This window comes from Notolabrus celidotus, chromosome 9 (assembly GCF_009762535.1).
Source record: "Notolabrus celidotus isolate fNotCel1 chromosome 9, fNotCel1.pri, whole genome shotgun sequence".
Lineage (NCBI taxonomy): Eukaryota > Metazoa > Chordata > Actinopteri > Labriformes > Labridae > Notolabrus > Notolabrus celidotus.
In genome coordinates, this window is record NC_048280.1 from 17,658,948 (window position 1) to 17,686,507 (window position 27,560).

The 27,560-nt window shown below is 39.7% G+C and overlaps 1 protein-coding gene across 1 annotated transcript; it reads right to left on the reverse strand.

The window, feature by feature from the left end:
* Positions 1–4,293: 4,293 nt before the first annotated feature.
* lnpep (leucyl/cystinyl aminopeptidase) lies at positions 4,294–26,705 on the reverse strand. Its single transcript, XM_034691856.1, is given in 33 exon segments — positions 4,294–6,751; positions 6,915–6,926; positions 6,928–6,977; positions 6,980–6,996; positions 7,100–7,136; positions 7,139–7,239; positions 7,915–8,069; positions 8,640–8,711; positions 8,713–8,829; positions 9,351–9,500; positions 9,502–9,508; positions 9,630–9,696; positions 9,699–9,792; positions 9,794–9,813; positions 9,902–9,990; positions 10,079–10,233; positions 10,616–10,683; positions 10,686–10,731; positions 10,733–10,763; positions 10,887–11,031; positions 11,129–11,246; positions 11,342–11,493; positions 12,049–12,169; positions 12,307–12,438; positions 13,736–13,874; positions 14,040–14,187; positions 14,190–14,229; positions 14,401–14,658; positions 15,064–15,175; positions 15,926–16,122; positions 22,352–22,388; positions 22,390–22,444; positions 26,277–26,705. Coding segments are annotated over 33 exon segments (3,102 nt in total). The 5' UTR covers positions 26,305–26,705; the 3' UTR covers positions 4,294–6,619.
* Positions 26,706–27,560: the final 855 nt, after the last annotated feature.

Genomic DNA, 27,560 nt, shown 5'->3' on the forward strand with positions numbered 1-27,560 from the left:
ATCTTTTATCTTTTTAAAGCAGGTTAAACAGGACTTGAAGAAATTCTCTGTTTATGGTATTAGATGAATTGACCTCCACTTAGCCTTTTACAAGCCTTGAAAAGTTGAATTGGAAGCTGTTTTACATGTTTCCACATGCATAATCAATTTACTGTATTTTATTTCAGCTCTTGTGTTTAAGTAAACTCATTCAAACATGCTCTGACTTGGTAATAAAAATTTACCCATAGAAAAGCTCAAAATAAATAGCTCAAGGTCAATACTAGTAAATGATTATTGAAATGACTCGGGCTACTGGCTGAGCGACTGTTTCTGATCCAAGTTTCAGATGAAGTTTTCGTAACAATATGTCACAGGGAAGCTACCAAGGCCACCTTCTCCAACAGATCATGTGGTGAGATAAAGAATGAAGATACAGAGGTTTTAAAGACCAGATAACCTGGTTGAGCACAACAGCAGATGCAGCAAGAAAACTAGCCTGAACTGCAAAATACACATAACAAAGTGGAACTCTCAAAGTATTAGTTATTGTATTAAAGGTGAGTGTATCAAGGAGTAAAACCAAATTTACATGTGTATGATATCTCTTAAGTCTTATTTTATCATTTATACAGTGCTTTACAATTTTGGATGCATTGAGCCTAGTCTGATCTGATTGCTTCTTGTATCCCCTGATTAAAAATATGTAACTGTGGGATTTTAAAGGTCGGAATTAATTCTAGAACACTGTTTTTCATTTCTTATATTCACTAATGAACATAAATGACATGAGTCTTCCAACCAACTGTATTTGTCCTTATCCTACAGGTGCCAAGGAAGGTAGCAGCCACCCCTCATGGCTTTATAGTAATGATGCAACTTTTCAGCAAATCATTGAATAAGCTTTGTACAGCTTTGCATACTCCTCTTTTGTTTTTGTTTTTGTTTTTTAAGAAGATATTGACCTGAAGTGAATGCTCTTCAATGGGTGCTCTCATGTTATAAAATATCTGGAAATTTACATTGAGTTTTTTTATGGCTTTTATTAAATCATCACATTAAAGGTTTTTCAAAAGAGTCACACAAACACATGCCTTCACATTCACAGATTTCCTAAAATCCTCACAGATCAGTTTATACACAGTATGTTCTATATGAGAACCAGAGGGAGAAAAGTCATAGTGCCTCACAGCAGCTATCAGTGTGGTGGTAATGTAATGTGGGTTAGGCCCCTATCCTAACATCTCTGAAGCATGCAGGTTGTTACAACATTTGAGACTCGACCAGCTTTATCGGGCAGTCTATTGGATTCCTGCTTATGTAAAAGTTGTGAGTCTGCGACTGAGATGACATAAGATCAAAACATTGCCAACATAGATTTAAAAAAGTTACAACATAGGACCACAGAAAAACGTCATGCCTCCAAAATGGAATGATCGCAATGGTGACTTTAGAGTCGCAAAAACAACTAATTGAACTTCCCTACAGAAAAACTATTAAAATACATTGTACTTCAAAAAACGTGACATTTCTAAATAAGCAGGTTTTGAACACTGTCACAAACCATTGTGATACAGTCAAAATGTGGTGTTTCTAGAGGTCATGGTTGTACCACCTCCCACTTTTATGGTCTAGATCAGGGGTCAGCAACTTGTAACACTCAAAGAGCCATTTGGACCGGTTTCCACAATAAAGAAAACACTGGGAGCCGCAAATCCTTTTTGACATCTAAATAGAAGATAACAGTATATTGTTTTTCTACCTTTATGCTATGTATAAAAAAACCATAGTGTGATGCTTACGAAATCAATGAAGTCCTACAGGGAAACTGATATTTTATTTCTGTATGCAAAGAAAACATTTTGAACATTTTAAACTCTGGGGGGGAAAAATACACTGGGATGATTTATGTCATAAAAAGCCAAACTTAAATTATCCAACTGCAAAACAAAAATACTGAGTGCCGTCATCCTTTGTGTACCAGAGGATCACAAGTGGTTTGTATTTGCATATAGCCCGAAATGAGGTGAAGTTAAGATGAGATGATAAGATGTACTGTATTATTCCCTCTATCTTCCCTATATCTCGGGCAATGGTGCAAAGAGAACACACAGCTCAGTTCAACTTAGATTCACATATTAAAAAAACAACAACACAGGTATGCAACCATAAAACAATCAAGAACAATCAAGTTAGTAAGTTTGTCACACTGCTCACCTGTCGCACTTCCTCATACAAACATTTTCCTTTGTCCTTTGTTAATACAAGATCAGATGTTATGTTTCAAGTCACTCACAGACAGATCACTCAGATCAATCTGATGCCCACAGAACAGAAGCTGCTGAGGGAGGTGACTGTGACCATGACCAGCTCTGCTGATTTTGTCAAACTGACCTCACATCCTGCCAGGGCTGCATAGCTCAAATGGTTTAGCTTCCAACAGAGCCTGTGACTGAATGGGGCCAACAGAGATACACTGACTGAAGGTCCTCGTGTGTGACTTGTTGCACACGTCACTTAACCTTTGCATCCTTTTGACATTTGTTGGGACAATTGACCTGTGTGTGTGTGTGTGTGTGTGTGTGTGTGTGTGTGTGTGTGTGTGTGTGTGTGTGTGTGTGTGTGTGTGTGTGTGTCACTTAAAATAATGTGAGTGAGGTACATATTAAACATGGTAAGGACACTTAGATATCATTTAAGTATTGGTAGTGTCTTCATTGCTGTTTACTCTGCTTTAACACTGTAGTTTGCTTGTAAGGTGTAATAGATATATAAATAAATAAAGGATGCTAAAACACACACACACACACACACACACACACACACACACACACACAATAATGTTTCTGATTCAAATCATTTAAACCACTCAGTTAATGGCATCTTTCCTGCTATCAGCAAAGATGAATTCATACCTGTGGTGTGTGTCAGGTCTCATACAGCTTCTTCAGTAATTACACCGAGTTTGGATTTCTTTTTTATTGAGACACAAAGCCATTAGTTGTCTGTGTGCACTTCAGTTAATTGACCAAAAAAAGAAAGTATGAGGGTGAAAATACTGGCACTGTGATATCTTCCAGCTGTGTGGCATCCTGCCAAACAAGTTCTCAAGGCCCTGAACAGACTTTCTAAAACACACACTAAATACAAGAACATAGAGAGAACGGTGTGTCACAGTGAGCTGGGTTAAAATGCACAGAAACCTGCAGTTATACAAAATGAAAAATACCTTCAATCACAAAAGGATTTATTTCCTTTAGACTTCCAATAGAGTAACGGTTCTCAAAAGGGTTCAAGTGCCTTCAGAGTGATCATTTGCAACAACATCATTAGAGTTCAAGTGAATCTGTTCAAGTGAATTACCTCCACAGCTCATGTAGTAACATATAACTGAAAAAAAGGCATTATCTCTTTATTTTGAAGTAGCAAGAGAATCAGAATGCAACTCTCCTGAAGAGCTAAAATGACCTCTGCTGGTACAACAGGGAAGCATCCCGCATCAAGTAGTTTACTTCAAGCACTGTTTGGAGAAGGATTAAGAGGTTTTGCAGCTTCATACAGTTATGTCTAAAAAAGCAAAACAAATATTTAGGTGCTGGTGTGATGATCCTCAATGAAACTGGATCATGAAGAAGGAGTTACAAAGTAATCTATATATTTGATATTTTTTGTTATCGTTAAGTTGGATGTTTTTGTTGCTCTAGAGATGAAACAGTGTTAAGTAAATTGACAAATTGAATCCTTTAATTTAAAAAAATCTCTGAAATGATTTTAGACTTTAGACTTTATTGTCCCCTTGGGGAAATTCTTTTCCGCAGCACCTTCCTGCATTTCCACAGACATAGACAAACACAAGAACATACACTGTAAGCTCAACAAACTGTCCACCAAGACATCAACACTCAAACAGAGAGAGTAGTGGTATTCAGTGAGGCCTTTTGTTCAGGCTCGCTATAACAGCAGGAATCAGGCTCTTGCCAAGACGAGCCCTTCTGCACCTCAGTACCCTGTACCTATGTCCTGAAGGGAGTGGGATGAGGTAGGTGTTTAGTGGATGTGTGATGTCCTCTTCTATTGAGGTTGCGATGCGTGTGATGGTCCTGTGGTTTAAGTCTGAGGTTTGTTGTTGGGAGACTGATTATTTTAGAAGCTGTGGTGGTATGAGTGTGAGTTTGGCCTTGTTTTTAACAGACAACATGTAGAAGAAGTTTCAAAGGGTTGGTGGCTTATATCAATATTTACACTACTAATAAAAGTTCCCAAATATATGCATTTTAATTAAGAAAAAATGAAAGGAAAAAATCAAACCCATGCTCCTCAGAAAAGAACTTTTATTTATATTTTGTTCACATAAAGAGCAGCACAGTTTCAGAAGCATCTGCAGAGTTTCATCCCAGTGCAAAATCAGTCAATTTGATTGGGTTCACTACGTCTGTAGTATTCAACTACAACCAGACATCAGACCGACCCTTGACTGGATCCTGTGCCTGAATGACATCATCAAGTGACATCTCATAAAGTAGGCATTTCCTAACCCAATGATGATGAAATATCAAAGTCCCAGAGCCTCGATCGAGCAGGTACATGAATGTGGTATTTATAACTGGACAAAAGAACCTACTTTCACAATAAAGCTGCAAGGTCCACAACTATCCTGGACGTAAAAGTATTAGATGTGTATTTAAAGCAAATACCAGTTAAACATTTCATCACATTGTCTGTGAAACTTTGGTGGGGTGGTACAAGGCAACAAAGTTGCAGATTTAAATTGCAAATGACATCCTTAAATTGAAGTCTGACACACTGGGTGCTCGGTTTCTCTTTTCCCCTGTTTGGAATTCACAATCATCTGCACTGTGATAAATTAAACTTATCTTACTTAACCTGGAGAAGGTTTAGGCTCTACTGTAAACACCATATCTAGTTTTTATTTTTCCCTTCTGCCCTTCCTGGATCCCTTCCCTCTTTGTTACCACCAGCAAAGAGTCACTAGAGCATCAACAAACACATCACTCATCAGTTTTCCCAACCCTGTTCAGACAACCTCATGCTCAAGCCAGGTATCACTACTGGGTTTACACTCTGCTGTTTTGTGTTGCTTTTGTGTTCTGGTGAAGAAGTAGAAAATCCTGCAGACAATTTCTTTACTTGAGAGACAAAGAAGCTTCATGAAGACACTGTTAAAAAAACCCAGATACACTTCTTATTGAGATCTCCAACAAAGAAAATAGTACCACTTTAAATGAGCTGACAGTGAGACAACAATGTGTTAAAGTAAAATCTTAGAACATTAACTGAAAAATTATGTTCACAATCTTAATAATAGCTTACTCTTCATTCTTAGGAGCAACGCTGCAGTTTACTGGAGCAACTTCAGTATTTGTATTTGGCTGATAAACAAACTGGACAGATTAGCCGCGCCCAACATAGATGTTCTTCGGTACAACTTGTATCCTCATTATTCACATTAGCCCTTAAACAGAAACATTCATCAGCAAATTACCCCCCTGAGGAGGTCTTAAACAAAGCATATACTTTAAGTATTGACCTCAACAAGTCTATGTATACATTTCCTCTTACACTCTATATACAAACACAAACCATAAAACCTTTAAATATTAAAAGATATTCAAACAACACATTCAAAAATGCAGGGGAAATTGTAGGGTTGAGCATATTTACATGATAATTACAACTTTACAAACAAGCACACAGAGTGAAACGATGAGTTTATACAATGACTGCACTGCAGGCGGAAAGAAAATAATGAACCGGGTTTATGAGACAGACAGAAAAGGAAAAGTGACCATTTGGCTCCAGTGTGCCTGTCTGCTCTCTCCTAAGACACATTGGTTGATTTTTCTAGCACTATAGTGCAGTACGCCATCTACTGTACACAGTGGGAAGGTTTTCCAGTACATTCAACTGATGCCAAAACAAGTTTGGTATTTTAAGCTATCAATTCAAGCAACCAATCCTCTCGCCAAACCATGACTGATAGAGGGAAATGCTTCAGGCTGCACGAGTAACTGGAGTTCAAGATGGCAGGCAAGCTACTATTTCTACATATATTTTAATAAGATAGCACTAAAAGGTTAAAAAATCCTGTCTCTCATGTGCCGATAAATTCTCATCTCTGACAGCTGCTTTCAGAAGACTGACAGCTGAGAGGGAGTCCAGGAGTGACTGACAGATCTTTCATCGACAATGAAGTTGAAAATGTTTATGCCTGCTTTTTCAAAGTGGTCTTTTCTCAACAACTCAAACAGACTGAGTGCCTCAGACAGGCAGAGTGTGAATGAAGCATTGTTATCTGCTTGGACTTGAGGGTCAGATGAAAGCTGCAGAGTACAAGTTTGGTCGAAAGCATGAAGTGTGAGGAGTGCGTGTTGTGTCTGACCACTCCCTGTCAGAGTCACCCTGAGCTAAAAAACATAACTTACAGGTCCAACTTAAAAAAAACTAAAACACCTTGTCCACCAAGGTAGAGCACCACCTCTGACTCTGATTTCTACGCTAGCCTGGTAAAGAAAGTTAAGAGATACACTCCTACAATAGTGCAAACACTGCTGCTGTCTGAGCGACACGCCTCGGCTGCCTGGTTGTTGGATATAGACTGGATGGAGTTCCTTTTTTTTTTTCAGAGCGAGTTTTGGAGTGTGGACAGGTTCTCGTCCATCCAGCGCTGGTTTAACCTGATGGTTTCCAAAGCTTCCTGCACGCTCCTCATTTGAGAGCCGCGCTCTTCTAGACTCAAGAAGAAATTCTTTACCTGTAATAAACACACACACAAACACATACTCAGCTTTTAGCCAACTCTTACTTTAAATACTAGCACTAGAAGGAATGTGTTTCCAGTCAGTACCCTCTCTAAAAAAAAGAGGGCACCACCCTAAAATACACAGCAGCATTAATGAGCTATAATTAATACTTACCTGATCGAGGTGGTGCTGGTGTGGAGAACTGGGAGGTGACAGATTTGATGATTGACTGGATGCAAAGGAGCCCACAGGGAACCTACAGATAAACACACGAGAACACAGATATTCATTTGTGTTTTCATTTTATAAGAATACTGGAGTCTCAGTGATAACATGTCTGAAGCTGAATGGGAACTTACTTCTCTATTAGGCGGTCCCAGTTCTCTTGTATAAATCCCACCCAAACAAGTAGCCAGTGAAGCCGCTACACACAGTGTTGATGACCAAAGGCAGCTCCTGTGTCTGAATGACGTCCCCCTTGAGACCAGCCTGTAGAATCCTGCAGAGAGTGAGATAAGTTGTACTGTTTCTACATTCCCCCTCTTTGATCATTGTAATATTACAGATCGTTCTGTGATTGATCCCATCAAGAAAGCATACAGGGGCTTAAATACACACTTGAGTTACAAGGACAAAAAGTCTAAACAGTTGAGAAAGTAAAAGTCTTAATTCAAATCCCCATAACCCAGATGACAACACAATTTCAACTTATTACTGAAGATTATCAATATATTAATTTGTGTAATTCAGTAAATAAAATTAAGATGGTGCTAAAGTACTGTATATCACATTTTTATTCAGATTTCATGCACAGTAGAACAGTTCTGCTATGGTGGAGTTTGTGTGCTAAAGTTCAAGTCAGAAGCAAAAGCAAAACATTCTTTTCTCCAATTTGTTAAAATCTTATTTTTTGGTGTGTACTCAAACTGAAACACTGTAAACTGTATCCCAGTACAGTCTGCTATTGGCTCAGAGATGTCTGAAAGTTTAATGACTCAAGGCTACTTTTCTTGAACACTATTTCACTTTGTGCATTGTTTTGTGGGATTTTTTCTATCTTATAGCATTTCAAATGAGCCTGTCTTTATGATCTGAATGTATGTTTAGGAAGCTACTGGTGGGGTAGGACAGACAATGAAGTTGATCCTGACAAAGACTAAAGGCAAACAATTACCAGACAATCCGTCGTGCGTCCTGAGTGGATGCTAGGCCACGCAGCATTTTCCGCTTCTCTGCATCAAACGTGACTTGAGTGAACAAGTCGAGCAAAGACACCCAATCTTCATCGGACTGAGCTGCCACATTGAACACAACTTGCTGCAGATCCTCCTGGGATCCTACAAAATTACACACAGGCAAGGCAAGTTTATTTATAAAGCACCATTCATACATAGAGCAATTTAAGGTGCTTTGCAGAGTTAAAAACAAAAACCAGAGCAGTAACAATTAACAAAAACATACAGCAAACACTTCAAACATTAAAATTTTATATGCGGCCAGTTATGTTTGATCTACTCTCTCTCTCTCTGTACTTCTGTAACTTAACATACATAGTAAATAGTGTTGGGTCTTAGTATTTATTTAAATTAGGAGAGATTATTATAAATAATCAGCCCCCTTCACTGTTCTGAAGTCCATAACTTGCAGATTCTTACTGTCCCGCCGGACACAGAAGCACAACTGATCTTGTCTTAACCGAAATTAACCCTTAAGCATAAGGTTACTTAAGGTTATTTGTGCATTTAAATGTCCACAGATGTCTACAGACGCATAGTGATCAAGCAAATCTCATTCCTCTACCCAGGCTCAAGGAGATTTCAATCATAACAAAGCTGTCTAATCCTCTCAAACTCCTCACAACATGGCATTGGAAATAAAAATGTGTTTCATGTGCTATACATACCGTAATGTCCCGTTGGACTCCACATACTTCTTGAACATGGTTCTGGCTTGCTGAGTGCAGTTTTTCTTCGTTCAGATTACAAGCTGTCTCCAGCAGCGCTGAGCGCAGCTCCTGTTTGGACACACTCTCCTCCTCCTCCCATGTTTGTTTTTCCATCAAGGAGCCAAAATGATGCATGATATAATTCTGTCAATAGAAGAAAGAACATTATGGATTCATTACTACCAACACATCACAAAGTTGATCACTCCTTGAGAACACATTATCCCAGATAAAGACAGACTGAATACATTTTTTTCAAAGGCTTAAATAAGAGCGCTTGTCCTTGAAGCACTGATATGGACAATGAGTGCTTTAAACTTCTTAGAAGTAAATAACACAGAACTAGACACAAAGAAGTCTTCATGGATTCCTTAGCAAAAAAGTCAACTTCAAGTTGTTCTTTTTTTTAAATAATACTAAAAGCATTAATGTACATTTTGTGCTACTCAGCTAGTAATTAAAGACAATTGAAGTATCCTAAATGTGAAACATTCAGGACAAGCTTAACATTTATAGAGCTTCTTGGTTAACACACTAATATTTTAAAAACTTGTTTCAAACTTCTGAAGACTTAACAGTATAAATTTGTTAAGAAGACGTGGATTTACATATGTCATTCACAAAATTACCATTACCAAAATTTCTTGAGTTAGCATTTTTGGTACCTTCATACGCGCCACAAGTCCATGCTCCTGTCTTTTGTCGAGTAACCGGTAGATATTGTTTAATTGCAACAAGGCTTCTAACATGGGAGACGTCTCAGTTTCATTGGAGATGTAGTTCAGCAGGTTAAGGACCTGGTAGAAGGTCACACGTTCCCAGTCTGTCCGCACAGGACAGTGAGGAGGAGGAGGAGAGAAAAATGGAAAATGAAAGCTTTTTAAAAGTCAAATACAGAAGTAATCTCAGATTATCCTGGCACTGAATGTTAATCAAAAAGTTACCTGGAGAGAGCAAAGATGTTGTGTATGAGCGATGCACGGTCCTCTTGTGTAAGAACAGTGACATTGTGGTCAAAGCATCAACAAGAGCAGCCCAGCCGTCATCTCCATAGTGGACGATGTAGACACCGGAGTGTCTGTAATTCAGCTTCAGCCACTTCACACCCTTCTGGCATCTTGAAGGACTCTATAAACACACACACTCAAATGTATCATCTGACACGGTACCACACACTCTGAGACTTGATGTATCAGGTTGATTCTTTCTGTTTTACCTGACTTGGTCTTCAGAGTGAACACCTGTCTGCACTCAGGGGCCAGACTACAGCTGTCGTTAACATATGTCACTGGAATATTCCACAAGCTAAAGAGAGCACAAACTCAATCAGGGCTGTATAGTGTTCTATGATCTGTGTGTGTGTGTCTCTGTTTGTGTGTTTAATGATACCCACCTGGAAGTGTGTGTTGCATTGTCAGCGGTGAGCAGGAAGTGCTCCTGTGTGAGGGTCACCTGATCTCCCTGGCGGCTTACAGTGACCAATGGAAAGCCTTTCTGCGATGTCCATGAGCTCATCATCTCTGACACATTCAGGTTGATGTGGTGAGACTTCGACCTGAACACAGGAAGACAAACCCAGAGTCAATGCAATCTGAGTTTGTTATGTTAAACTACACAGAGAGGCTTTAACTGAAAAAAATAAAACTAATGACACAATGGTCAATTTACTGCAGTTATGGGAAGTAAAAAGATACACTGTCATATATATAGTAAATAATATCATAAGCACACTACAAGCCCAAGGTGTTAACGGCCTGACATCTCCCTGTGATCACCCATCATTGGAGGACCACAAAACTAGCCAAATGCGACTGAGGTTAGGCCAAGAACACTGCAGCCAAATGACTGCCTGACAATTTGGAGAGGAAAGTTCAGACGTAGCCAAAACGGTACATCTGCTGTCTATTATATCACAAAGAAACAGGCAGACATGAACACACACCTCTGTAAGGCTGTTCCAAAGGTCGTTAGTGTCTGCGTTTGATCCACTGACTGTTTAAGGTATTGAATGATGCCTTTCCTGAACTGTTGTTCCCTTGGCAGTGAGTGCGTTCAGCATCAAGAGAATGGATTGCACCCTGAAAGACAGAGGCACAAAGCAGCAGGGATCAAAGCACTAACTGTAGTTAGAATGCAGTGTGATTGACAGTAGTGATATGTTCCACTATAAACAGATGTAGAAGTTCATTGATATTATACACATATAAAGTTGTACCTTTTCATAAGTGACAGAGTCAAACATCTCTTCCACCTGCTCTGGTGAATCAACCTCTGTTGATATGGGGTGGGAGGAGTTTAGTGCATCCTTGTCTAAAGCTCTGAACCGCACAGACAGAACAAATTACCCTGAAAAAAACAAACAGGAATCAGTACTTAAGCACAAATCCAAGCAAACAGCTTTACCTGTTAGGTAAATGTGAATTTAAAGCCCTGATGGGTAGACTTACAATTTCCAGCTGGGGCAGGACCGTCTGCAGTGACGTGTACTGCATGTACGTGGCAAAGCCTTCATTAAGCCACAGGTCATTCCACCAACTCATAGTGACCAGGTTTCCAAACCACTGCAAAAAACACAACATGAGCGAAAGATGAGGACCTGTCTGCAGCATATCGAACCTATCTGCTGTTTCACAAAGACACAGGTGAACACAGCTACCTGATGAGCGAGCTCATGCGTGATGACGGAGGCGACCACTTGTTTCTCCAGAGGAGAGGACTGTTTGCCCACCAGCAGGCTGGTCTCTCTGAAAGTGATGAGTCCCCAGTTCTCCATAGCTCCTGCCAGGAAATCAGGAATAGCTACCAAGTCTGAAAAAAGAGAAGTATAGTTTAGTTTAGTTTAGTTTAGTTTAGTTTAGTTTAGTTTAGTCCACACATCATCACAAATATACATCTATATATATTCAGTAAACATTTCATAATGGTTGGATGTGTGGAAAGGGGTGACCCCAAGGAAGCTATTTAAAGCTTTTAATAGGGGGCCCAATTTCCCACAAATACAGTGGCAACAGACAACAACAACATACAACAACAACAACAACAACATACAACAGACAAATAAGAAACACACAACAGACCTTGGCCTTTTGCCTTTATTTTATAGGACAGCTGAAGAGAGATAGGAAATGTGGGGAGCAGAGAGTGGGGGAAGACAGGTAAAAGGTCGACTGGCTGGTAATCGAACTGGCGACCTCTGCGACAATGACTGCAGCCTCTGTATGTGGGGTGCTTAGACCGCTCGGCCACCAGCGCCTCTCGATAGATTTTTATAAGTTAACGTCATGTACTATTGTGGTTAAGAGGAGAGCAATGAAAGAACAGCTAAGAGGATACAATACTGTGCAACTTCCTGTGTGTACTCACCTAGTTTTTTGAAGGGGTAGTTGATTTCACAGAAGTCATTGTAGAACTCCAGCAGCTTAGCTCCTGTTTCCAGAGCATACTCAGTGTGCTCCTTCTTCTCTGGCACAGAGTACACAGACACCTAGGATACACAGAAACACATGTACATTGATGATTCATCAGAAACAAGACAACTTAACTGAGAAAAAAACTTGAAAAATATTTCTGAAAAGCTGTAATAGAAAGCAGAGACAGAAGTTATATCTGTGCTAGACATACTAGAGTATCTGAGACGTTCTGGCTGATCGGACTGAAGTTAGCGATGATGAACGCCACCAGATAGGTACTCATGTTCACACTGGTCCTTTCAAACTCATGCATCAGGCCATCGGGCAGTTGAGTGGTTTTAGCCTGAAACACACGGCATGAAGACATATTACCAAAGAATTTGACATCTACTTTTTGCTGAGAAAATCACCAATGTGAGTAAGAAACAGTATGTTCTGTTGGCTTGGTTGTGTCCATAATTATGAGTCACATTTTCCAATGGACTGATTTTTGACACTGATAATTTTCTACATTGAAACTGTTAGATAATATCATTGGCTACATCTTAATGACAATGGTTTGGAGAAACTGAGGCTGTACATATTACTGAACAATGCCTTTATTTTTTTGGGACAGCTAAAAAGAGACAGGAAATGGGGAGAGAGCAGGGAAGGAAAACATGCAGGTAATGGTCGCTGCAGGGAATCGAACTGGCGACCCCTGCAATGAGGACTGCAGCCTCTGTATGTGGGGCGCTTAGCCCGCTAGGCCATCAGCGCCCCAGCAAATCTCTTTTAAAGTCATAAAACCTTATATTGCCTGAGATTTAATGTGGTCTCTAACCTCAGATTAATGCTAGTAACCACTGACATGGCATTAATTACAAAATAAGCATCCGTGCCGTTACTTAATAAATGATTCAATTATTATAAACATTTTCTTGTGGTCTTTAAAAAGTAACTGTGAGCTTGTAGTCACACTATTTAAATGTACTGTAATTAAAAACTTGGATTTGTTAATGTCAGTTCTTTGGTTTAAAAATTAGAACTTAATAACCTCTTATCAAACTTAATATGAAAGCTGGGGGAAATATTCTAACCAACTTAATACATTAATAAGCCTCTGAGCACCACGTGTCCACGAGTCCACTTCCTGAGGTAATGAAAGTGCTGTCTCTATATCCTACACCCAAAACACCATGCGCTGTGGGTTTTATCAGGTGACCAAGAGTTGAAACTTGTTCTATTTAGGGTAACTGCAACACTTGTAGGTGTCACTTTAATACCAGAGGAGGAGGCAGGGCAGTTACCTTTGCTGTCATATCTGGTCCCTGACAATCCAACATACCTGCCCATCTTACCACAACCAACGTGTTTCATCCTTCCCTTTGTTCAACACAAAAGTGAGAAATACACTCTACTTTGTGCTGACATGTTCTGTGTTTCATGCTCTGTTTGTATATTGTTTTGTGTCCTGGCAACAAGATGCAGCCAAGACATCTCTACTAAAAAATATTCAGCCTCTAATAAAGCTTTCAAACTCTCCCAGCTGAGCTTTTTTCATTTGGAGAAACACTTTGGTGGACACTCATCCAGCGTGGAGGTTTAAATAATTGTTATCAACCAGTAACAAGGACTTAACTAAAGTTATATTATATTACCTTAGGCATGTTGGAAAGAGTCATGTAGTCCTGTTTTCTGCTGATTGTAATCAGGAAAGTGGCTTTGAATGATGGTTCATCGAAGCAAGGAAAGGCTTTCCTTGCTGACAGTGGCTCAAACTGGGTTGCAGCGAGGACCCTGAGGACAAGAGGGAGAGTAGCATGAGCATACAGACGAGGCAAATTGAATTAATTTTGCAAAAAGAAAAAAACACAGCTAGCATTGTTTCCTTAGCGCCTGGTTCTAAGTTTAATCAAAGGTCATGAGATCAGCTGTGGAGACAGATAACACAGACAGATGAACCTTTTGTGTCCATCTTTATCAGTGTATGAGCTGTTGTAGAAACCATCATAGGTGTGTGATAGGTTGGCAAAGTATTCTAGGGTCAGAACACAGTGCTGTCCTGCCTTCAGCTCCTCAGAGAACTTCACAGCTATCTGCTGTCTGGGGTGTACTCCAGTAAAGTCACATTACTGGCCTTTCCATCGCCAAGCTGCAAGAAGGTTAAAAAAACAATTAACAGTCAACTAAAGAAAAATAATGTTTGAGTCAGTCATATTTCCAGGTTGTATAAGTTCATACAGTCAGGTAGGCTTCACAAACCACAGAATAAACACCTGACTTTCCAAACTCTATGCTTGTTCATTGTTAGCAGCACACAAACCTGGAACGTGGCTTTGGTAAAGTTGAGGTAAACACCATGCAGGACGATGACTTTGGTGTTGTGAAGCACTGACATGCTGATAACAGTGATGCCTGTGAAGGTCATACTGTCAAGGTTTGGGTTCAGGGTGAGATCGTAGCTCAGAGGATGAACGCTGCGTGGCAGCCGGTACTGTGTCCATGGAAACAGTTCACCATTTGTGGACACAGGGTAGATGGGCTCCAAAGGAGATGTCTTGTTCACCTTAGGACAACCTGCCTGCAGACGAACAGCCAAGAAATAAGATAAATAAAATAATAATAATTAATAGGGTTTATATAGCACTTTTCTTAATACTCAAAGTTGCTTTACATAAAAAAAAGTAAAAATAAAACAGGTAAATAAAACAAAACAAGGACAGAGGTGGTGCAGGGGTAGAGGTCATGTGTTGCATGCTTTTTTGAACAGGTAGGTCTTGAGGTGTTTTTTAATGATTGAAGTGAGTCAGAGTTGCAGATGTGTGGAAGGAGAGAGTTCCAGAGAGCCGGGGCAGCGATGGAAAAGGCTCAGATGTAAAAAGAGCAATAATCTGACAGAGATGTTGACATATGATGATGAAAGAGTCAGTGTAGTGATGTTAACAAGGCAACAGGAACATCTAAACAGATAAAGTATATTTCTTACCCGGGTAAAAGTGCATCCAGGTAAGAAGTAGAGTACCATGGTCATAGAGGCCACTATCACCAGGAATAACACACAAACAACCATAGTACGTGCAGAGGGTCGTGAACAAGACCTGAGACAACAGAGAGTTTAACACTGAATTACTCAACATGTACAGGGTGATGAGCAGCAGTGTTTATAAGACTAATGAGTTTAGCTAAATAACTAAAACCCTTAGCTGTGCCCTCATCCTTGTCTGAATTGTTCATAGTCTAATTTGGTGTCTACATTCATTGTACCTGTGTTTAAGATGATTAGGTATGTACTTAATGTTTTTTATGATGGCTGTAAAAAAGTATATACTGTACATAAACATAAATTTGTCATTTTTAAAGATGGACCTTTGCTTTCAGGGAAAATGTATGCTTTATTAAAATAATCTGCTTGGTTACTGGCACCTCTCAACTTGAACATTGTTGGGCAACTTGAGGACTGGCTCCTTTTCTCTGACACTGTAATCATGTTCCTAACAGGACTTTGGATACAACTGTAATTTCAAGAAACATTCCTCTATAAATCCAAGCAACAAAGTGTTTTATGATTCTATACAAATATTTGTCAAATATGAGGTCAGGGAAGTTTGTTACTGCTCTTTATAATGACTCGCTAAATATGGCCCTATTTCCATGCATGTTTCTTTTAGGAAACTGAAAGTGTTGTTACATTTACTTACATTAATCTGAACTCTGAATAAATAATAACAGTATAATACAATAATACAATAACTAATAACACTTGTGTATCACTGCTTTGAGACAAAATCCCACAAATGCAGACCACAGCTGAAAAACAACCCAAACAATCCCCCTTTTTAATGAATTACCTGGGAGGAGCCTGTCTGGTGTAAGGGGAGGAGTTAGATCTCTGAGCAGAGCGGTTCATGAAGGACATGCCCAGTAGACGGGCCGAAGACTCGCAGTCCTCCTCATCTTCGTCCATGTCGTTTTCCCCCAGGCCGCGCACAAGCAACCGTGAGCTACGAGGCTCGTACACCACATCTGGGTCAAGAGCAGGAAACGTCTAGGAAGAGCATGTACAGTGCACTCTGTTATTTTCCAGTTAAGCAAAGCAGCGTTTCCTTCTAATGCTAATACAGGGTTCCCACTCTTTTCCAGAGATCATTTTCCAGGACATTTTCATTGATGATCAAGCTGGTATGACAGTCTAAATTTAGTTCCTAATTTAGTTCCTAAATAGTCCAATGTTCCTCTCAGTGGAAGTCTACATTGAAAGACATGTAGTCTATTGCTATTAATGAAATCATCTCTTACATACTTAAAAATTATGGCAAATTGATAATAGAATAATGCAACCACAGATGTACAGCACTTCACTTTATTAGTGCAACCAAGTAACAATGATGGGCAACATCTCAGCTTTCTCTTTTCTCAAAAAATATAAAATGAGCAAAGAAAAAAACAAAAGAGCCAGCAAAGGAATCAGGAAGCTGCCTTATTGAAATAATTAAATAATAATGATCAGAGGATCAGTGCATTAATGACCTAAATAGATCTGAATGACAAAAATGGCCACAAATGTTTCTCAACTCAACTCAAACTCAAAACATACCTGCTTAATCATGATATTCATCCTGCTAAGTGGTCGATATAAAACAAAGCAAATGTTACGTTTTTTATTTGAGTTACCGTAAACTCTGAAAAAATCTCACCGGTGTAAAGACGCACTCTGTATTTGAAGATCTCTCAGAGATTTAAAAAATGTAAACTGTCTTCCTGCATAGCGATGTCTATTAGGATCAGCGATGTCTACAACGTGGAGTTTCTGTGCAGCTGTGTTGCTCTTTTGTTCCGTTTGTTTTCACTGTCGGGATTTGGACTCCTACTAGCTAGAGCAGGGGATCTCAAACTTTTTGGAGCCAGGGACCCCTTACAGGTGAGAAAATTGTCCATGGCCCCCTCATAATTGTAACACTGATTAAGCACATTAGTGATGTGTCATGATCAAAAGCTGCGGCTCTGAGAGCCGATGCTTTATAGTGAATCAGAAGAGCCGGCTCGCATCAAGAGAGAGACGGCTCCCAGTTTTTTCCTTTTGCTGCCTAGCACAGTGCTCAGCCCCAGCTCTGCTCACAGCAGAACTTTGTTCTGATTGGTCAGCATGGCGGCCATGCGGCCAATCCTATGTGAGGATATAGGATACAGGTGATGGAGGGAGGCTGTGTATCCTGGCTTCATCTGTTCCTTCAGAGAGAGTTCTCAAAGAAAGGGCAAATACTCCTGAGAGAGAAATCATATCAGCCCATCCAAGCTGAGGCATCTGATTTTTCTCAATGCCAACCTGAGGACATTAATAATGTTTGCTTGAGTTTGTTCTGGTTCTGCTTGCTTGAGTTTGGTTCTGGTTCTGTTTGCTCGAGTTTGATTCTGGTTCAGTTTGCTTGAGTTGGTTCTGGTTTGTTTGCTCGAGTTTGATTCTGGTTCAGTTTGCTTGAGTTGATTCTGGTTCTGTTTGCTTGAGTTTGGTTCTGGTTCTGTTCTGGTTAGGTTCTGGTTCGGTTCTGGTTCGGTTCTGTTCTGGTTCGATTCTGGTTTGGTTCTGGTATGGCTCTGGTTCGGTTCTGGTACGGTTCTGGTTCGGTTCTGGTTCGGATCTGGTTCTGGTTTCTTGTTCGGTTCTGGTTCTGGTTCGGTTCTGGTTCTGGTTCGGTTCTGGTTCAGTTCTGGTAAGGTTCTGGTTCTGGTTTGGGTCTGGTTCAGTTCTGGTTCGGGTCTGGTTCGATTCTGGTTCGGTTCTGGTTCAAGTCTGGTTCGGTTCTGGTACGGTTCTGGTACGGTTCTGGTACGGTTCTGGTTCGGTTCGGTTCGGTTCCGGTTTGGTTCCGGTTCAGTTCTGGTACGGTTCTGGTTCGGTTCTGGTTCGGTTTTGGTTCGGTTCTGGTTCGGTTCTGGTTCGGTTTTGTTCTGGTTCGGTTTTGTTCTGGTTCGGTTTTGTTCTGGTTCGGTTCTGGTTTGGTTCTGGTTCAGTTCTGGTAGGTTACTGGTTCAGTTCTGGTTGAGTTTGATTCGGTTCTGTTTGCATGAGTTTGGTTCTACTTCTGTATGCTTAAGTTTATTTCTGGTTCTAACCCTAACCCTAACCCTAACCCTAACCCTAATCATAATCCTAACCCTAATCATAACCCCAACCCTAACCCTAATCCTAACCCTAATCCTAACCCTAACCCTAACGCTAATCATAACCCTAACCCTAACCCTAATCATAATCCTAACCCTAACCCTAATCCTAACCCTAACCCTAACCCTAACCCTAATCCTAACCCTAACCCTAACCCTAACCATAACCCTAATCCTAACCCTAACCCCAATCCTAATCCTAACCCTAACCCTAACCCTAATCACAACCCAATCCTAACCATAATCACAACCCTAACCTAACCCTAATCACAACCCTAATCACAACCCTAACCCTAACCCTAATCACAACCCTAATCACAACCCTAACCCTAACCCTAATCATAATCCTAACCCTAACCCTAATCACAACCCTAACCCTAACCCTAACCCTGATCACAACCCTAATCACAACCTAACCCTAACCCTAACCCTAATCACAACCCTAACCCTAATCCTAACCCTAACCCTAATCATAATCCTAACCCTAACCCTAATCCTAACCCTAACCCTAACCATAACCCTAACCCTAACCCTAATCACAGCCCTAACCCCAACCCTAATCATAATCTTAACCCTAACCCTAATCACAACCCTAACCCTAACCCTAATCACAACCCTAATCACAACCCTAACCCTAACCCTAATCACAACCCTAACCCTAACCCTAATCACAACCCTAATCACAACCCTAACCCTAACCCTAATCACAACCCTAACCCTAACCCTAATCACAACCCTAATCACAACCCTAACCCTAACCCTAACCCTAATTCTAATCCTAACCCTAACCCCAACCCTAATCCTAACCCTAACCCTAATCCTAACCCTAACCCTAATCACAACCGTAACCCTAATCACAACACTAATCACAACCCTAACCCTAATCACAACCCTAATCACAACCCTAACCCTAACCCTAATCACAACCCTAACCCTAATCACAACCCTAACCCTAACCCTAATCATAATCCTAACCCTAACCCTAATCACAACCCTAACCCTAATCACAACCCTAATCACAACCCTAACCCTAACCCTAACCCTAATCATAATCCTAACCCTAACCCTAATCACAACCCTAACCCTAATCACAACCCTAATCACAACCCTAACCCTAACCCTAATCCAACCCTAATCACAACCCTAACCCTAACCCTAATCACAACCCTAACCCTAACCCTAATCATAATCCTAACCCTAATCCTAACCCTAATCACAACCCTAACCCTTACCCTAATTATAATCCTAACCCTAACCCTAATCCTAACCCTAACCCTAATCCTAACCCTAATCACAACCCTAACCCTAATCACAATCCTAACCCTAATCCTAACCCTAACCCTAATCACAACCCTAACCCTAACCCTAATCACAACCCTAACCCTAATCACAACCCTAACCCTAACCCTAATCACAACCCTAACCCTAATCACAACTCTAAACCTAATCACAACCCTAACCCTAATCACAACCCTAACCCCAACCCTAATCACAACCCTAACCCTAATCACAACCCTAACCCTAATCCTAACCCTAACCGTAACCCTAACCCCAACCCTAACTCTAACCCTATCCCTAATCACAACCCTAACCCTAATCCTAACCCTAACTCTAACCCCAACCCTAACTCTAACCCTAACCCTAATCACAACCCTAACCCTAACCCTAATCACAACCCTAACCCTAACCCCAACCCTAACCCTAATCATAACCCTAGGATCAGGGTGATAATGATTTTAACAGAATAAATGCACACAATTGGGCAATAATAAGGCTTCTCATAAAAACACCGTATGTAAAAGGGTTGTCAACACACAAACCATTAGTTTTTGCAAAATTAAGGTAAAATATACGGCTACAAAAGATCCTAAATTAAGAGCCGTTCGGGAGTCAAAGAGCCGGCTCTTCTTTGGGAGCCGAGTTAAAAGAGCATGCTCTCTGAAAAGAGCCGAACTTCCCATCACTAAAGCACATGCTTACTACCATTTGCACTCTTAGTTGCCCTTGGAACTATTTGTATTGTAAAACATATCAATGTAAATACTTCAGACCTGTACCATAGTGATAAACAGATAACACTTCATTTGAATCAAGTAAATACCACTTGTATACTTTAAAACAGAGGGTCATTTGATTCCTTGTGGACTCAACATGACAGCATTTATACTTTTCAAGTAATTGATCTTAAACGCTTTCAGAAAATTAACAGTAGCAAGACTCACATATCCCTTCGAGCCACCAAATGGTATCATAACAATGGTGTATATGCTGTTTTGTAATGACACGCCACAATTTTATGATTTACTAGAAATGTATGCAAATTATTTCACGGACCCCCACGCTATGGTTCGCAGACCCCCACTTTCCACCCAAGACCCCACTTTGAGAACAACTGAGCTAGAGTTTCCAGCACAGCGTGCACTCAACTTTCAATGAATGAGGATGTGTTTTTTTAATAGGATCAGGTCGCACGCAGCCATGTTGGAATACTTTTCCAGGACTATATGTGATTTTCCAGGACATTTTACTTTTTCTCCCATTTTACAGGTGTTTTCCAGTACTGGAAAACTGGTCAACTGTTTTCCAGGTTTTCCAGGTTTTCCAGGACGCGTGGGAACCCTGTAATAACTTGATTGCCTGCACAGCTAAATTCATTAACACATGGTTAGATGTGTGGAGGTGGTGAGGAGTGTGAGAGCAGAGGCAACAATACTGGAAAATAATCCGGACAGAAACAGGATGTCAACAAAGAACAGGGTACAGATAACAGGTAACTTTAATCTCAATATCTAATCAATCAATCAATCAATCAATCAATCAACAATCAACCAACCAACCAACCAACCAACCAACCAACCAACCAACCAATCAATCAATCAATCAATCACGCACGCACGCACGCACGCACGCACGCACGCACGCACGCACGCACGCACGCACGCACGCACTCACTCACTCACCACTCACTCACCACTCACCACTCACTCACTCACTCACTCACTCACTCACTCAATCAATCAATCAGACTGTATTTATATAGCGCAATCCTAAGTTAGGAACACAATATATGCAACAATTGTGATAAAAACAATAAAAATAAAAAGTAAATAAAAAATAAAAAAAGAAGTTGCTGAACGAACTGAGGAAAAGATCTCTTATCATCTTAATGAGGAAACACTGGAGGTAAAATAAGATGTTAAAACTCAACACAGGAAATTAAAATCACCAAAATAAATTACATTTATAAAATAATAAAACACTTTAATTTTAAACCATTAAAAGAAAAGAAGATGCTATACTTAAAAAATAATATAAACAAGTACATGAATAAATATAATATAATAAAAGTGTCTAAAATTTGAACTAGATAATACATAAATAAATAGAAAATACACAAAAATAAATAAAAAATAAATAAAACTGTTATATATATATATACATATATATAACTCAGTTAAAAGCGAGACTAAAAAGGTAGGTCTTGAGTTTGCTCTCGGAAGCCAATGCAGAGACTTTAAAATGGGTGTAATGGGCTCTCTTTCTGGTCTTTGCCAGAATTCTAGCAGCTGAGTTTTGGAGCAGCTGAAGCTGAGAGATGTTCTTTTGGGGAAGACCAGAAAGAAGAGCATTACAATAGCCAATTCTGCAGGTGATAAAAGCATGATATAAGACTTTGTTATGAGGATTATGCCACAGAATGTTTTTCAGCAGAGGATGAATGATACAAATGGGTCAGAGTAGCTCTAAATAGAAGAATACTAGCACTGTCAAGGTCCAAACCATACAACATAGAGAAGGTAAATCTCCCTTCAGGTCTACAGACAGTTACAGCTGACAGATTTTTTAAAATATACACACCGGTTAAAAATAAGAAATTAGTATGACATGAAATAAAGCTAAGAGTGTCAGCCGACCTCCAATCAACTGATGTTTATCGAGGTATAAGGCTCTGATCTGTTCAAACCCTCAGCTCTGAAGATGAAAGCACTCGTAAGACGTGTGAAGAGTGGCGCAAATCTGCATTCTCTTTCATGTAGATTGCTGAGCCAAACTGGTCCTTGAAATGAAGACGTGCATAGCATTCATGGAATAAGATAACATAAACATGAGCATACCGGAAAAGCAGAGGAGTCTTTTGCCAAATCCACAACATGGCTCTTCTTCAAACATGCTGTTCTCGATCATGTTCCTCGGCAGGTTGGCTCGCTCTTCAACACAAGAGGAAGTGAAATCAGACAATGTTTCTCAAAAGGAGAAATGAGAGAGACGAGGGAGGGAGAGAGAGCAGCATCTAAATAATTGTGTACAACAACACACACTGCTCTTTCTTTTTAGCAAATATGTGATGGTTTTTTTTGGAAGGAGTAACAACAGGCTTTATTTTTTTATACAAAGCCTTGTTATTTTTAAGGCGCACACACAGGCAACCTGAAGCCTTGTTCAACAGTGCACAAGCTGAGTAGCTTCATTTCTTTCCTGATTCCTGTCAACCTCAGTTTGTTCCTGGTACTTTGACCTACTTAGAATCAGTTCATCAGGGTGGTGTAACAGCTTCTTTTGAGGACTGGTTTTACAAACTCTGGAGAGAGAGGAGATGCTGTATTTCCTACATTTTTCAGTTATTCACATGCAGTGGTGGACAGTAACAAAGTAAATGTACTTGAGTACAGTACTTAAGTACATTTTTTGGGTATCTGTACTTTACTTGAGTATTATTTTTTGGGGGAACTTATTACTTTTACTCCACTACATTCAGGAGACAATTATTGTACTTATTACTCCACTACATTTATATCAATGCTCTAGTTACTCCTACTTTTGCTTTGAAGTCAGCTCATGAATTTCCTTCTCTTTTCTGAAATCCGATCCCTCAGACAGTAAAATGTGTTGTGTAGTTCTGATTGTGTCAATGGCTTAGTCATACCTGTATATTGTGTGTCTCCACCGTTGAACGTGGAGCAAACAAAGAGCACATTTCACTCAGATCAGGCAGTTCATTTAGAGGTGGTAATGATGGCTTTAATTCTCCACCTGAGCACCCATGGCCATATCTTCAGTCCGTGTTAGAGGTTTTTGAAATGAAGAATGATACGTATCGTTTGAAATGTTCACCCTGTTTCCCACTCTGCCCAAACATACACAATTTCACTTTCCAACTCTAAGAAAGCGTGTTGAGCTACGTAACATTGTTTAATTCCAGATGAACATTTCAAACTAAGTTTTTATTCCATGGTATAGTTTTAAAAGAGTTCAAGTAATGGTTTCTAAATAAACATAATGTAACAGAATGTAGTCCTGTGAATTCTTGACTGCACTCATGCTTTGTGAAAAAACAACGTTTAGATATATTTAAGAAGTACTTTGAATACTCAAGTGTTTTTAAAAGCAACTACTTCAGTACTTTAACTCAAGTAATAATCTGACAGAGCAACTTTCACTTGTATTGGAGTAATATTTGACAAGAAGGATCTACTTTGACTCAAGTAATGAAGCTGTGTACTTGGTCCACCACTGTTCACAAGCCCCATCAAAATCAGGAAGCAAATAAAAGCAAACTTTAATCTGGCCTCATCGTTTGATGCTACAGAATGAATAAAACCATTCATTTTTCACAAAAAAACTTGTGTCATCTTCAGCATTAAAATAAGAGTCAACTCTTGTCTTTTAGAATACACATGCAGGATACTTCACTCAGCATTTCTTGAAACAATAAGAGGCATGTTCGCCGGCTTAATTTAATAATGAAAGTAGTAAAATGACCTACACTAGCAGTCTCCTGTTTGCCTCACATTCTATCATACTTTTATGAGCCTAATACAATGCATTGTCAGTGTCAGCTGATGATGGGCTTAATTGGAAAGTTGTGAAAGTAACTATGTAGACAGTGTTTGCTCAGTGACAATGCCACCGAACGAAGGCAACCATCAGCTTCCCAAAAAGAAAAGTCCAGAAAGGTGAATTTTGTTCCATGTCTTTTCTGTGCAGTGTTTCTGATAAGACTGTATGGGCTGTGTCTCTGTCATCGCTCTGGTATGACAATCTATTAATAGGCTGAGAGCTAAGTAGTGGGTAATGTAAAATGTGCAGAGGTAGATTTGATAAAAAAGCCAAATTAAAACTGGACAAAGAAGAATTTCCAAACAATATAAACTTTTAGCTTTGGAATATTTTTGTGTTATTTTAGTGGAAATTCCATTTAAGCAGGGCGATAGACAAGGGAGGACGGCAGTGTGATGGTAATCAAAAGACTATGTCAAAAGACAAAACACGCCAGGCAAATGTGAACAAACAACACCTTCTATAGTTTCCTCATGCTTGTATGTAAATATGGCACAACGGCGTGTTATCTGCAGGCTTCCTGTTTACTCAAAACACATTTGAACTCTGAACAGGAGTCAAAGAAATGACAATGAGTAGATCTTCATCTGATCAGAATGTGGTTTTGAGACGTGACTTTAGGATTTTATTTAAAAATCACTTAACTACAACATTAAGACAAGCACACAAACATGTAGTCCAAATGATGTGGTTTGTTGACGTCTTCCCCTGGTTGAAACCAACCTAAGTAATAGTACCTGAAGAGAACACTTCGTTTCCTACTGTTCTATAGCTCCTGCAGTGGCTTTTGTGTGTTTAATAAAGCTTTTGACATCCTGGGACCAGAGCAGAGGTTAAAGCTGCAGCTGGCTGTTTGAGCTGTGCTTACTGATCAGCTCTCCACCAAAGACAAGACACACTTACTACTACCAAATCAAGAGGCTTAGACTTGGCTGTTGTGTTATAAAACAACTTGAATCTTGTAGAAGCAGACTATGATGAAGAATCCAAAGACAGACAGTTTTTAAGCTGCTAAAGAGGGGACCCGGTTTTGCTTTATTGAAATGAAATCTTAAAATATACTAAAGGATTAACAGACAGCTCTGTGTTTAAAGGGTAGACTTTGACTTTTATTTTATTTCTTTATTTAACCAGGTAAAATACTAATTGGGATTTAAAACCTCTTTTTCAAGAGTGACCTGGCCAAGACAAAACAGGTCAAAAACACAAAATAAGCACACAAAACAACACAAACAAAATCTGGTCACAGTTTCACATGCTTACATGATTACTCAGTGCAATCACAAGATCCAATTGAGCTTGTTTCTCTGTCTTTAATGATTGACTTGAATTCCCCCAGAGTTACAAGATGTGTCAGTTTCAAGTCCTTCTGCACATCATTCAAGGTAAGCAGTTCTGACTCTCAGGACCTGTAACTGTATGATGTCCTGAGACGAGGCCATATCTACACATGAGTACACACAAGTATGTAGGAAGAAGTCCAAGAATAGATTTATAAATAAAATCAGCCAGTGAGAGAGTCTACGACCGTACAAAGATGGACAGTGTGTGAAAGCATATAAGGAACAGTGATGTACATGATGGCTGCAACCGGTAATATTTATATACAGTATCTGATTTATTTAAAAACTGATCAGGAGCATTCATAAAAAGCAGGTCTCCATAGTCCAACAAGGGTAAAAAAGTTGTGGTGATCAAATGTTTTCTGACTTTCAATGAAAAAAAAATTCTAAAAAAGAAGCCCAATTTCAGCTTCAACTTCGAAACAAGTGTATCAATTTGCAGTTTAAAGACTGACAGGTTCTCATCCAGCAGAATGCCTCAGTATTTATAAGACGTGATCATTTCAATTTCAACCCCATGAGCAGTAGACAACCAGGGAGGGTGAGATGGAAGCTGTTTGCCATTTGAGAATAACATGGTCTTTGATTTATCTGCTTTCATATCATCTCATTGCAGGACGGTGACCTGACTGACACTGAGGTGAAGATAGCTTCTGAGACTATCCAACCAGGGAAACACAAATCAGTCTCTCACAGAGCAAAAGTGAATGCTAGCTTTGGTTGAAGTCCCCTCCTGAAACATGCCCTCGGGTGAATGTCACTGTCAGTGAGCCTGCTGCTGTTGTCCCGTTAGTTATTAGCTGGCCTGCTGCTGTTAGCCTTCCCTTATACATCTGTTGTTATTTTCTTCCTTCCTTACCTGAGCTCTGGTTGTCGAAAGGATCCATGTTGGGTGTCTCTGACAGTTCCTCCAAAACAAGGAAATGTTTAACTCGCCTGATGTGTCCTCTCTGGTCCCAGCAGCTCTCAGACACACACAGTAAATATCAGCCTGTCTTCACTGGACTAACGTTAGCTACGTAGTTGCTAGCTTGGAACTAGCCAACTTCTGACCATTTGAACTGAGTGAAAGACATCATTAAGCTAGCGTTAGCTGATTTTAATGACTTTGTTGCCCATGTTGTTTCGTGAACTAAAATATCAATGCGGCTTGATAGTGCAAAATCCAACCAAAGGCTAAAAATGTGTAAACAAATCTTACTATAACATGCTCGGCAAACTCACGAACGGCCAAATGACACTTTGCTTCCTCCCCAACCAGTTGTTGACAACTTCCCATCAAATTACAATGCAGGGATCCTATTGGATGATGAAAGAGAGGGCGGGGCCACGGCGCTGTGACGCGGTCACTTTATATTATCATTAGCATGCCGTCTTTACCTTTAAAAAAACACATGAATACACTTAACAAGAATTACATTTTGGACATCCATGACAGTCCTCATCAAAACAGTTTAAATTAGTAAAATACGTTCCAAATCAGTCACTTCAGATATCCACAAACTCCAAAGTCGAAATATGTATATGTATATGGGTAAGTGTATATAGGTATGTGCAATGGTGGACAGTAACGAAGTAAATTTACTGGAGTACTGTACTTAAGTTCATTTTTTGAGTACCTGTACTTTACTTGAGTATTATTTTTTGGGGATACTTATTACTTTACTCCACTACATTTAGAAGACAATTATTGTACTTTTTATTCCACTACATTTCTATCAATGCTCTAGTTACTCACTACTTTTGCTTTGAAGTCAGCTCATGAATTTCCTCTCTTTTCTGAAATCTGATCCCTCAGACAGTAAAATGTGTGTGTGTAGTTCTGTTTGTGTCAGTGGTTTAGTCATACCTGTATATCTTGAGTCTCCACCGTTGAATATGGAGCAAACAAAGATCACATTTCACTCAGATCAGGCAGTTCATTTAGAGGTGGTAATGATGACTTTAATTCTCCACCTGAGCACCCATGGCCATATCTTCAGTCCGTGTTAGAGGTTTTTGAAATGAAGAATGATACGAATCGTTTGAAATGTTCACCCTGTTTCCCACTCTGCCCAAACATACACAATTTCACTGTCCAACCTGAGAAAGCGTTCTGAGCTACGTAACATTTGTTTAATTCCAGATGAACATTTCAAGTTGT